Source organism: Lytechinus variegatus, chromosome 8, assembly GCF_018143015.1.
Source record: "Lytechinus variegatus isolate NC3 chromosome 8, Lvar_3.0, whole genome shotgun sequence".
Taxonomy (NCBI): Eukaryota; Metazoa; Echinodermata; class Echinoidea; order Temnopleuroida; family Toxopneustidae; genus Lytechinus; species Lytechinus variegatus.
This window is the reverse complement of record NC_054747.1, coordinates 31,563,954-31,577,842: the sequence shown is the minus strand read 5'-3', so window position 1 is coordinate 31,577,842 and position 13,889 is coordinate 31,563,954. Positions and strand designations below refer to the sequence as shown.

The following is a 13,889-nucleotide window of genomic DNA, read 5'->3' as shown; positions in this document are numbered from 1 at the left end:
GAGATATATCGCAAAAAAACTTTAAAGAGCAGACCAGTTTCAGTCTTTTGTCATATGATTTCAGAACCATTAGATATTAATAATAGTCTCTAAGTTTTTAGATCCACTAGATATTAATAATTGTCTTAAGCTTTTAGATCCACTAGATATTAATAATAGTCTTAAGTTTTTAGATCCACTAGATATTTATAATAGTCTTAAGTTTTTAGATCCACTAGATATTTATAAATGTCTTAAGTTTTTAGATCCACTAGATATTAATAATAAAAGTCTGAAGTTGATAAAATGAAACCTCTCTTTTCTGGATTTAGCCCTCGGTTTATAGAGTGGGTTTTTTCCCCTCTATTTACAGTATACTCGAACTCTGTTTATACAGTATCCTGAATTTCTGACCATAAAGGCACATATTCTAGGCAAATGAATCGCTAGTAATGATAATACGGGTGGAACAGATTTCCATATCTCAGTAGTAACTATGTTCTACTTTATAAAACATCTCTGAGGTAAATCAATTTTTAATCTGAAACTTCTCTATTTCTATTGAGTTAAATAGATTGGGGAAGCTTGTGCAATTTTCCATTTTGTACACATGCATGTGAAGATACATGTAACTATAACTTTATTTCTCTAAAAAAAATAGAGAAAAGCAATACCACGAAAAAATAATGGAGGAAATCATAAAATAAAGTTTTAAAAAATAGCCCTTCAAGAAGGGCTTCTTTCCTGCTTTCTTTTCCAAAGTTTGTATTTCCTGTCTTTATTACATTTGAAAATTTGCTTTCTTGTGGATTTCTCCTTGTTTTATTAATTTCCTTTTTTTATCCCTAATATCAAGTAAAAACCTCTCCTTTGATTTAAAGGGGAAGTTCACCCTGAAGAAAACTTCGTTGCAAAAATAGCAGAAAAAATAGTAAAAAATATTGGTGAAGGTTTGATGAAAATCCGTTAAAGAGTAAGAAAGTTATTAGAGTTCAAAGTTTTGGATTTGTGACGTCATAAACGAGCAGCTGCCCCATCTGTTATGTAATATAAAATGCTTGAATTTCAAATTTTGCATGGTTCCTGATGACTTAATTTTGTTTTCTATTCAAGGTCGGGTGTGAAATGATTTGTCTATTGATATACAAAAGGTACAGTGAAAACCATTTTCAATTTTCTGAGAAAGACATTTCATTGATTTTTTACCATTCGCTATGTAGGAATGCTGCTCGCATATGACATCACAAATCAAATAATTGAAATTCTAATAACTTTATAATTATGTGATGAATTTTTCTCAAACCTTCGGCAATATCTCTTATTATTTTTTCTGCTATTTTTACAATAAAGTTTTTGTCAGGGTGAACTTCCCCTTTAAAAGATTTAAAATTGACATAAAATGCAAAAAATAATTTGTATTGAATTTGCAAATCTAAAAATTCAAGTCCATTACATTTATCCACAAAAGCCCATGATTTTGAATAAATCTGATCTGTGGATCAAATTGAAAGTTAACCGAAATGATTGCCAATTTGAGGATCATATAGAAAGTTGCTTAAGAAGTTCCAAAATTTGTTTATTTCTCTCATTTTCTTACTGATCTTGATGATTAATATTAATTTATTTCTCTTTATTCCCTCTTCTTTAATATTGAACTGATATTCTAATCACAGTTATGGGTTTGAGGTGTTTCATCTGTTTAAAATCAATTACAACTCAATAGATAAAATCAAAACCAATCCATGTGATTGGTCTTCGGCTACTTACAACTGATTTTACTTAGAAAGTGAAACACCCCTAGGAAGTGTTTCACAAAGAAGTGATTTTCACCAAGAAATTTGCTGGGCCAATCAGATGCAAGGATTTTAGTAGCTTATAACAGTTGTCTAGTTAGTGAAACTCACTGCCAAGTTGCTTTATGAAGTGCTTTCCTGGTTTCTTTCAAATTAAGGAAGTGCAATTAGTTGCCACTGACAGTGAAACCAGTATCAATCAAACAAAACTTTCACAAGAAAACAAAAGCAAACTTTGGTTCTGAACACTACTACATGGACATGCAGTACGAAATTGTGAATAAGTGCATTGTGTACAAGTAGCATGCATGCAGTAGCATATGGTATTATGTAGGTGTTCTATTGCAGTGGGTTTAAAGCTAAATTCCAGTTTTGGTAACGATCTCAAAATGACTTTTGACAGAATCTAATAAAATGACCACCCAAGTGTCTGTTTATATGAATAAAAAATATGTGCCAAAGGATTCTGGGAGAAATTGTGTAATTGCTGAGAAATAAGCAAAATAAGCGCGGATTCGGTCACTTCCGTCGGGTCTTTATTCCAGCAATAATACACTGTCACATGTGTGCCTATCTGTGTTGGTGATCTTCAGTGTGAACATTTTTCAGCGTAGATTTCAAGATTTCACAAAGTTCAGTTTATGTAACTGTGCCAGATCTAGATCCTCGATGATATTCTGACAATTAAGCCTGGTTTTACAGACTTTCTCATGAAATCAGTGTTTACTGCAACTACTGGCATTTCTCTTTAAGTCATACCAAATTCTGTGAATCTGACATCGACCGATTTCCTCTTTCGGTCAAAGCCTATTTCTCATATGAAAACAAACACCAAATCATATTATGATCAACTTCTCTGTGTATCATGGATAAGAATAAATTTGTTGAAATATCTTTACAACAAAGTTGTAGGCTAAAAAGATTATTTGATCTTTGTTAACATCTTTGTCTATTGTTTGCAAATGGGGGCCGTTTCATAAAGCTGTAACAAGTGACTTTTAAAACGACTGGCGATCCTTTCTTGTGGTAAATGATATTCACCATTGAATGTTCATTGGTGATTATTTAGCAAGAAAGGTTCACCAGGGGCCCATTGCATAAAACTTTTTCCCTGAGAAAACTCAGGGTGTTTTTACCGGAGTTTTTGCCTTGTGTTAAAGTCAATGGCAGAAATCAGACTAACCTTAGTTTTCAGTTTTTACCAGAGTTTTCTCAGGTAAAAAGTTTTATGCAACAGGCCCCAGTTGTTCTTAAAGCCACTCTTAACTTTAACAGTTTTTATGGAACACCCACTTGGTATTTTTGTTTTATTTTCATGTATGAGGGAAACTGATTACATACATACTGTACATAAGGATCAAAATCACATCTATATTACAGGGTTTATGTATGTGCAAATAAATCATCAGTCATCAAACGAAAGTATACAACAGGCCTACATTCATGACAAGGCTCCATGCAAATTATCATCAACCATTAACCAAAAAAAGTGAGTGATAGAAAATAAAAGGATAAGGTTGGCTTAGAAAAGGAGGATATGAAATTGGAAGAGAAATCAGAAAGGCGGTAAATAATATGGCATGAAAATAATAGTAAGCTCATGAAAATATGGATAGTAAATCATGAGTATTGGAATCATTGAATTGAAAATTTGTGTTGAAAACTGGTGAGAAAATGAGCCATGGATAGGAATAGAAGTCTCATGTCCCTTTCCTTCATTTGTGGAAGGGGACAATGGGCAAGCTTTTTCATGAAAAAGAAATGAATTAGTATAAGGGTGAAACCCAGAGTATTCCATATTATACAACTCCCAAGAATGTTCTGTAATCTGATTGGTCCAAATCGGATCACATGATTTTCAGCGAATTGCACTATTGCATCCAAAACCACTATCCTGCACTCTGAGGTCAGAGTGCAGGATAGTGCGAGGTCTGGAATTATCTAGAATTTAGATAAAATATAGCATTTGGGGCAACTCAGTAACATGGGGTTGTATAAAACAAACAATGCACACATTCTTGACGTCAGAGTGACGTCTGAGTGCAGGATAGTAATTAGGTCTGGAATTATCTAGAATTTGGATGAAATATAGCATTTGGGGCAACTCAGTAACATGGGGTTGTATAAAACAAACAATGCACACATTCTTGTGCATAGAGGACCTAAATAATGAACTCCGTGCTTGACTCGTCAAATGGATATACCGCACTCGCTCCTGCAGACCTTGGTGAGGTATATCCGCTGGCTCTTCTCACACATCATTCATTACTTGGCCCTGCACGCGCTTACATGCATTATTTGTATAATATGTTGGTACTGTATTCAGGGGAAAATATACACAGGGGCTGGGGGCAATTTAGCCCTGGAAAACTCCCATTCATTGCAATGTTAAAGCTTAAATGTTGCAGATTATAATAGGTAGTAAGTTTTGAAAAGTAGCTCCTGAAAATATTTTGTCTATTTTGCCTGCTGCTATTGCTCAAGCTAAACATGCACTGGGATTTCAACTATTCATGAACACGATAGGCATTTTGCTTGTAACAAAAATGAAGAAGACTTTATCGGAAATGGCAAATGAAATTTTTTTTTATTTATTTACACTATTCTAAAGCTGATTTTTATTAATATAGATCAATAAAGGGGGGAATTAAACAGAATGATTTCAGATTCAGGTTACAAGCGAGTATTACATATTTTTTCTTGCTTCTAAGCACTTCAGCGGGCTGTTTCATAAAGCTGTTCGTAAGTTAAAAGCGACTTTAAGAACAACTGGTGATCCTTTCTTAAGCGCTAAGTAAAGTTAACCATCGCCAATTTATTATAACATTTACCAAAAGAAAGGTTCACCAGTCGTTCTTAAAGTTGCTCTCAAGTTACGAACAGCTTTATGAAACACCCACCAGAGCGTGCGCTGCTGGTCAATTCTTTGTTCACAGCCACTGAATGGACAAAATCAGAAATCAACAAATCTACTCATATGCACAATTTTGCAAAATGTACAGAGGGAGACAGGGGAGGCGGAGCCATGCATGCATATTTTTCAATCATGTTGTATAGAATATCAAATGTGTCAATATTTATAACATGTATTGCAGGATTGCAGGATATGAAAGAAGAGGATCTACTAAGCTGTGAAAATAGCAAACTGTTACAACACAGAATCGCCACTGCCATAGTTTCACAGGGTCATGCTTTTAACAAACAAAATTTTTATGGAATGTAAAGAATGGCATGTAGGACACAAAATTATTAGTCACATGAAGCTATGCCCACTACATATACAGGATTAGTAGGGATGATGATGATGATAAATAGGAAAGACCAAAAGCTACCATGTGAGCTGGAAGAAGCTTGAGGTGTGATGTTCAAGTAGATCGTTTCCTGATCAGTGTCCCCATCACCGTGACAACCAGCGTGACCCGAGTGCATGATAAGAGGTGATAAGCCGTGACCCTTGACCTGCCCTCCAATGGGGCCAGCGCCGAAGGGTTGTGTCGATATGGGAGGCAAAGCTTGAGAAAACTGAGAAAGATCCAGGTTAGAAGATGAAGGGGAGGAGTGGGAGGAGTCGTTGTTGAGAAGATTGGGTTGGTTTTGGTATATAGGGGTGTTGGAGTGATCCCCCGTGGTGGCGGTGGAGGCACCGGAAAGTGAGCTCAGAAAAGAATCTATGTGAAAATCACCGATTGAGCCGGTGGCACCTTCCGTGGTACCGCCCACGGCGAGGTTCGAGAACATCATGGCGGCGTTGGAATCCGTGGTCTCGCTGATGGAGCGTCGGAAGGGATTGCCGGGGCGGTTGGAGGCGGTGGCGGCATGTTGCCGGAGACGCTCCATGGCCTCGGCGTTGTAGAGAAGACTAGCGGGGTCTTCGGCGCTGATGTAAGGCGTAGAGGGCGCTGTGGCACACCCTGAGTCATGTGATGAACCAGTGGAATGGGATGGTGGAAGGGGACCTGATGGATCAAATACTGGCTGATTGAGAGGAGCTGCCAAATGAAATGGTAAAGAGGAAGGATTTCAGAATGAGCGCAAAAGAGGAGAAAGTCTGCACCCTAATGAGCACAAAGAAGAGAAAGTCTGCACCCTGATTAAGTGCAAAGAAAATAAAGTCTGCACCCCAACTCATCTACATTTTACCCTTATATAAGCTGTTTATTTTGCTTTGTTTGAAGCTATAGGATATTTTATTGCATATTTTGCAATTTCATAGTTCAAACTCTTTTGCATTGCCGCTGAGAAAACTTCAAAAACACCACTGATATACACATGAGAACAAAAAAGTTGGGAATTAAAGGTTGTTTCAGCTTTTTCATCTTTTTAAAATCTAACAGTTTGCAAGGATTGCTCAGAAAACTTTAAAACTTTTTTTTGTGTACATGCATGATTTATTTTTTGCATATCTGCACTAATTCCAGTTCTAAAATTTATTAACCCACAGCATTTCTTGATTGCTTTTTTTTAAATAATCACATTATTTTATCAAGTAAGAATGATGAAAGGAGAGTAAAGGACTGGATATAAAGGTTCATAAATATCAAGAAAGAGACAGATATTGGAAGAAAAAATTTGCATACATGGAAAGTCCACCCTGATTTTATAAAAGCTCATTTGAAAAGCAAAATGGAAACATGCATGTATTATGATCGGTTTATTAATGTTGACATCCATATTCCATAATATCAATACGATTTCAAATTTATTTTTTTCAATCTTGGACATCATTAGCAAGCTCCTCTCTTATATGCTGTGTAAACTCCATTTATTTTTAATGTATGGTGAATAGATACATTTTTTTATATTAAAGGGCCCAGCAACTGACAAATCATGGGTAAATATGAAATATGCAAAAGGCCACTTGACTTGCATAATATAATCCGTCCGTCATGAGCGCCCGTCAGACTAATGCGATAAAATTTCGGACTGCACGAATTTGACCAAACTCGTGATGGTTATTTACTTCGGATCATCGCAGTTCTAGTTTCCAACAATCCCAATTCCTAGACTTATGGCAGGTCTCTTGATTGCTAAACCAAAATAAATAACCCCTGCAAAGTTCCATGATTGAAAGTGAAAACACGCAGTTTACATGTGGTTGGTTAGTCTATTGCTCTCAATACCTCCCAGACATGCTGGCATTTATTACATAACACCCTCAGACATGCAGCCAAGTGGAATCCCTTCTCTGTTCTGAGATAAGCCTTGATTTCCCCATGATTTGTCAATGAAAGGTCGCTTTAAAGAGTTAAATGTATGACATTGCATAATCACATATTTTCTGTTTGTATCATATATATTCAATGCAAGGGTAAAAACCACCCCAAATTCTGGGGAAAATGGCAGTTTGTGAAATTAAAAGTACCCAACAAATAAAGAGGAGCTTGAATATGATGTCATGAAACTAAAAAACTTTAAGCCTCAATCATTGTCAACCTTTTTGAAAGGTCATTTATCAAGCTTGAATTGATATGTTCTCACATTTTTTCTTTCATAACCAATTTTACATCAGGGTGGACTTCCCCTAACAATGAAAATATATCAATGAATATGAAGAGAAATTTCTACAGCAAAATGCATTATTAAAGTTTATTTTGCTTCCTTTTGCAAAATAACGTAGGGCAGTATTGACCTCTATACAGGTAATACACTTTCATTCATGCACGGAACTATATAAAAACCATCTTTTCCCATCAATGCTTTTCCATTTTGTATTATTTTTTTAATTTTTTTTATTCAGAAAGGGAGGATATGAACACAATGCAAGATATAGCATGAAATGCGATGTATATAACAGATGTATTTTATGCAAGTATATAATGTTCAGTAGAAACATTTGGAACAAGAACATGAAAGCATGAACCAGATCTGGGCCGTTTTACAAAGAGTTGTGATTGATCCAATCAACCACAAGTATGGAAAGTCAGCAACGTCCACATCTAAAATGCATGTTTGTTTAACATATTTTGTAAGTATGATGTATATTCATGCGTTTATCAGGTCTTGACAATCCTGTGTGCTCTTCTATGTTTATTCTAGAAAGGGACGTTGTAACAATTTCCTGGATAAATTTGGGGGCATTGATGAAATTCCATAGTAGAAGTTTATTGGATCAATCCTAATTCTTTGTGTTAAAGAAAGGACCCGATCCCAGTAAAAAAAGAAGTTGGAATGACCTGCGTCTTGAGGTGGAAAAGTTGTATTCTTTATTGATAAACTATACAGATACAGAAAACATTCTGCATCTGAACTAGGCATTTAAATAGTTTGGTTAAATCTCAAATCAATGAAAATGTTTTTTACTAAATGTGTTTCCGTGCCATACTTGCAATTTATGCCATTTTCACCCATGTACCCCCACTTTTTCATGTTGGATATGCATTGCTGATTGGTCTGTTAAAAAACTGAGTAGAGCCCGGTTACATAAAGCTTAGTGATTGATCATAGAGCTGTTTTTTTTACAATTGATCATACACAATAGTCAATGCAATCATTCGTAGAAATCAGTCGCATGATCGATTGTGAAGCCTAATGTTATGTAACCCAGGGGCCTGTCTTACAAAGATTTACGATTGATCCAATCAACTTCAACTATGTATGGAAGTCCATCAATGTCATAATTTTTTTTCCAGGAAATTTGCACAATGTCCTTTGTGAACAAAGAGAAGAGCAAAGAATTTTCAAGAAAACAAAGAATGTAAGAAATATACTTTATAATATTTTTGGCAAAAAGAAGCTGCTGAAAACTGCTTATCTAAAAAAGAGCCAATGGAGTAAATAAGAGAGTCAAAAGGGGCCTAAGCTTTCGATCCTAGCAGAATATTTTTAACAAACATGCATTTTAGATATGGATGTTGCTGGCATAGTTGTGGTTGATCAGATCGATCACAACTCTTTTTTAAGACGGAGCCCAGGAATCCATATTTGCACTGAATCGCATACTTTTTGTACATAAGGAACCAGCATGTTGTCTTTGACCCAAAGTGAAGAGCTATTGAACAAGATGTTTTTACTCTTAAAAATGCAAAGATTTTTTTCATCCTTCCACGTGCACCTCCTCACCCGTATTTTGATACGATGCCTCCGGGTCTTCTTGCCTTGCTTCTTCCGTGCTCCCATCGAGGTACCTCCTGGGCGGTAGAAGGGGCGTCGGTGACAGTGGGTCGGTCCCGTTGCTCGCACCCCCGTACTGGACCGAAGACCGCGGCGAGATGTTCGGGGAATGTGACGGCGAGGAGAAGGGGGATGGTCGTGGAGGGAGACCGGGGATGCTGGGTAATGGGGGTCCCTGGTTCTTCTTCTTAGGGGCGGCGTAGACGGGCTCGCTGGGTACGGGCGGAGTAGGGGTATGGGAGGGTACTGGTGGAGTAGGGGGGTGGGTTGGAAGGGAAGGGGCATGGTTCGTTGGCATCTGGTATAAGAGGAGGAAACCAGACAAAAAATTAGAAGCATATATCAATGTCACTGCCTTTAATAGTATTTTAAGAATTTTTACATAAAACGAATAGAATCAATTAATAAACAGAATTCAAAATAGGCAAGCCCATAAGGTCACCATCAACAATTACACAAATCAAGAGTTTGAATGGATGATGCCAATGCTAAACAATGAGACCATTTTGGGTTGTCGGTTTTTTTTATAAAACGAGGGCTCGAACAGCTATAGCAAAAAGTTAATCTCAACTTCATTAGGCTTGTAATACATGTATGATATTTAATTAATTTTCATACCCTACAGAAACAGACAGGAACTGGTGCAATCAACAAAACCCACACATCATTAGCTACATGTAGCTGATATAAAATTTCCTAAAATAATACCATCGCAACATAATCAGTATCATACATCAAATTGGCAATTTATCATGACTCACATCTATTTCATCGTCCCCATCTGCTGTCTTATCCTCCTCTTTCTCCACCTCTGACTTCTTCCGAACTGACTTGGTCCGGTCCGGATGGTACGGATCTATGATGATCGGTTCGGTTCCTCGAATCTCACAGCGACAGAACGGACAGCCTTGACCATCAGCCTCCTGCAAAAAATGAAGGATTTCAAATTGGCAACATTAAAGACATTTAATAGCCAAATATTTTTTTGGAAGTACAGTCCATGTAATTTCAAATTGGCAACAATGATGACAGAGGCTAGTGTTGTTTAAGAAGCAAACTTTGCAAGGAAAATTGCAGGCATATACATGGAATATTGTTATAATAGTCCAATTAACCAACAGCCACAAAATGGACAGCATTGGTTGCCAATAAGAATCCTGAAAGAAAATAGATGATTCAATTGGAAATATGTTTAATACTGTAGCATGGGCGTGGCCATTTTGTTTCATCTGTTTGTAATTCTTAGTTAATACTCTACCCCAGAATTGCTATGGACTTTAAAAATAAAAGTCACAAACAGAACAATATGGCAGCCCCAAAGCGACAGGATTATTCTGTCACTGGGATCTTTTTTTTCTTGCTTTTTCAAGAAAGAAATTAGAGAAATCCTGCTCCATACTCCTTTTTCCATAGCTCTACTTTGTTAATTACAGGTATGAAATAACTTCATCATTTGAAAGACTGAATATTTAGATCAATAGTAGGACAAAGTGGTTGATGAAATTCTCATAAATGGTTACACTGACTTTTTTACGTATTTCTTTTTTTTAGAAGTACACTGGTCACTCGGAAAAAATATTGCACCAGTGATCAGTAATATATTGAGTCACTGATCATCTCATAACAGATATATATTGAGTTGCAATTTTCATAAATCATATACAGTGTATGTACCTGCATGAATACAAAAATCAATATAACTCATAAATCACGTCACTGGACCCTTGAATATACGCATAAAATAATTTTTATGATAATTTTATTTGATATATCAGACCTGAAACTCTTGTGGGATGGTTTTTCTACTCTCACATATCATTATTAAAAATAAACTGCGTACAAAATAATTTCACATGCATGTCAATTGTTTCTGATACATTGTCATCAATGAATCATAATTGGTCATTAATACAAATATAATTGCCATGGGAGAATCATCGTGGTCATTAGTCCATAGATAATTGTCGTAATAACTACAATTTATAAATGATGTGGTTTGACTGATAGATAGAGAGCGATGTACTGTATAGTTGGGTTTGTATGGCATTCAAGCCTATCTTTGTCCCTAAAAGTGCATGTTACTATTCAAATTCATTAGCACATGTACACTGTATGTAGATTTATATACCGGTAAATGAGTGTGCCCTATAAAATGGTTATAATATGAAAGGTATAAAAATCAAAATGTTTCATTCAATAACTTTTGACAATTTACATCATATTTCATATTGATGGAATGCCTTATCATTCAAAATATTCTGTGCACCTTTGTCTTGCTTTATATAAAACTCCTTGCTTCTCAAACAAACAATTTCTGGACATTTTTGTAGCTTTCTAATACTGAATTTGCAAATGCTCAAAAGGGTTTTTTCACATACAAACATAAACATTACAGAGGGCGGGTTTTAGATACCAAATTCAAAGTTTAACGACTGCAAAAATGCTTACATAAACCCTGCTTTGGGTTTCACAACATGCCCTAAAAGGTGCATAAATTACATAAAGTTGACTTCTACATGGACAAAATGGCTACAGTGATTTCTACTAGAATATAATATTTCAGTTTTAATTGATGATCAGGCTAATTTGGGAAAATGTTTTGATGTAGACAAAGGTTTGTAACAAGTTCGGCCCCATGGACCCTTCTCCCTTTTTCTGATCATTCTGGCAATTCCCAAATCTAATACAGCATGACCTATACTTTTAATTTTTAAATATATTATCATCAGCAATAAGAACATTTATTCAGCAACAAAATATCCAAAGCAATTCAAGTTTTTTCTTTAAAAAATATTTCCCCAAAATAAGAACTACAAGCACGAAATATTCATTATGATGTTAAAGGACTACAAATAACGAAAAATATATCCCCTTGTATATGGGCAAGCAAATCTCTTCATGTTTCTGAAATGCAAATACAAACAATTCCTATTTATAGTACACTGCTTGAAATTGTAAATAATCTAGGCATGATGTTTGTTGTTCTGTTGTCTTTAATAATTCTCTTTGCTTTCAAGTGTACATGTATCTCTAACTTGTAATTGAATCTATTGTTCTCTGGTTTTCGACGGGTGATAGCGGGCCAAGGAATCGTGACTGGTAGTGTAAGTAGCATATTTTATTGTTTTTTTGTTGTATTTTTTTTAATATTGTGCGATATGTGAATTTTATTTACGTAAAAACTTGTATATTTTATATTTTTATGGACAATAATGTACCTCAATTGAGGATAACTAGAAAAAATATCTTAATTGTAATGTTACATGTATGATTTGTTGAGGAAGCTCAATCAAATCTCCTCTCTTTATAAAATACCCCTCACTATTATTGTATTATACCTTGTGTTTTGTCAGTTCAATTCTTATATTTATCTCACCTTTAATTTGTGTATGTTTTAATGTGTTTTATGATGAGTGGTAGATGAAATTGGAGTTTGAATTTGTTTGAACCATTTAATCTTCATAGCCAATGTATGTTTGATCTGTGCATGTACCTATATGGACTACATGTACTCTGACAGAGTGGAAGGTCCATGATCTGTGCAATTATGGAAGCTCCTTTATAAAGCAGTCTTGTTTGATTGAAGAGTGCTTTAGAAGCAGGAAGTGATATGTACTTCAGACCTCACTAGAATGCTTGGCAAAGGATTCAACAAAGTTCACTATGTATCTGTTTGCTTGCAATGACATTACGCTCTGACTTTTGTTTAATTGAAAAATGACAACAAAGAAGGTCTAAAAAAAACATCATTAAACCATGACAGCTTGATAAACACAATACCCAAGACAAAATGTGTACATACATGTATAGTATGTTCTGTGAAAAAGCATTTTTCAAAAAAATGTATTATTCAAGGGCAAATTCCACAAATGAATCATGAAGTTTATAATGCATGATTTTCAGACGTTTCTATGTCACGAGTGTGTTTTCAAATGTCTTTAAACTGTAAGCTTCATACATGTATCTTTAAAAAGAAAATGTTTTTATGATGAATGAATACTTGCACATATCTTTTGTCGAATCATTGTAATGTTATGATTTACATGCATTAAATTAAATTCTATTTCATATAAAGCTAAATTGCACACAAAATCATACCTACACTACCCACAATATTAGGGGTGTTACATTATTGCAGCAAAAAGGAAACCAAAACCCAAGAAGAGAAGCAATCTTTAATAATGGAAAGAGTAAAATGAGAGGAACAATTTAAAACAAGTTTCATCAAAATCGGCTATGAAATAAGCAAAATATGGACGTTTAAAAAAGTCTTGTTGTACTTGATATAGGAATCCTCAAATTGGCAAACATGCTTCATAATGATTTATTTTGTGGACAACTCTCTATTTGTTTTGTAGATTTTCAGATTTTCCCATTATTATGGAAGTATTCAAACTTCCATATTAAACTCGCATTATTCTATAACCGATTTTAATAAAACAAGTTTTAGATTGGTCCTCTCATTATTTTTTTTCTAAGATAGATTTTCTCCCTGTATTTTGGTTTCCTTTCAGTGAAGGAATAGCTTCAAAATCTAAGATGATTCCTTTTTTAAGTTAGTATATCAAGGGTTTCCAAATATGATCACAGGCTATTCACAGCATTAGCTGCAAGAGAAAGGACTATTTTTTTAGATCTTAAATGAAGTTTAATAAACAATTCATTTCAAGGATAGTTGTCTGTGTCTACATTTATTTACAGATATGAATTCATTAAAGATCAAGTCCACCTCAGAAAAATGTTGATTTAAATAAAGAGAGAAAAATCAGACAAGCACAATGCTGAAAATTTCATCAAAATCGGATGTAAAATAAGAAAGTTATGACATTTCAAAGTTTCGCTTATTTTCAACAAAATAGTGATATGAACGAGCCAGTTACATCCAAATGAGAGAGTCGATGATGTCACTCACTCACTATTTCTTTTGTTTTTTATTGTTTGAATTATACAATATTTCAATTTTTACGAATTTGATGATTAGGACCTCATTGCCTGAAGCACAAAATG

At 35.0% G+C, this 13,889-nt stretch overlaps 1 protein-coding gene across 4 annotated transcripts in view; it reads right to left on the bottom strand.

Annotated features, from left to right (window-relative positions):
- LOC121420354 (E3 ubiquitin-protein ligase CBL-B-like) overlaps window positions 1–13,889 on the bottom strand; it is a 44,739-nt gene that overhangs the window by 11,423 nt on the left and 19,427 nt on the right. For 2 of the 4 annotated variants that reach the window (XM_041614949.1, XM_041614948.1), the window contains 3 exons: window positions 9,644–9,805; window positions 8,832–9,180; window positions 5,105–5,761 (listed from right to left, as the gene is read on the bottom strand). In XM_041614949.1, coding sequence (XP_041470883.1) covers window positions 5,105–5,761; window positions 8,832–9,180; window positions 9,644–9,805 — 1,168 coding nt within the window. The remainder of the gene's footprint in view (window positions 1–5,104; window positions 5,762–8,831; window positions 9,181–9,643; window positions 9,806–13,889) is intronic. The other 2 variants (XM_041614950.1, XM_041614951.1) reach the window with 2 other exon arrangements.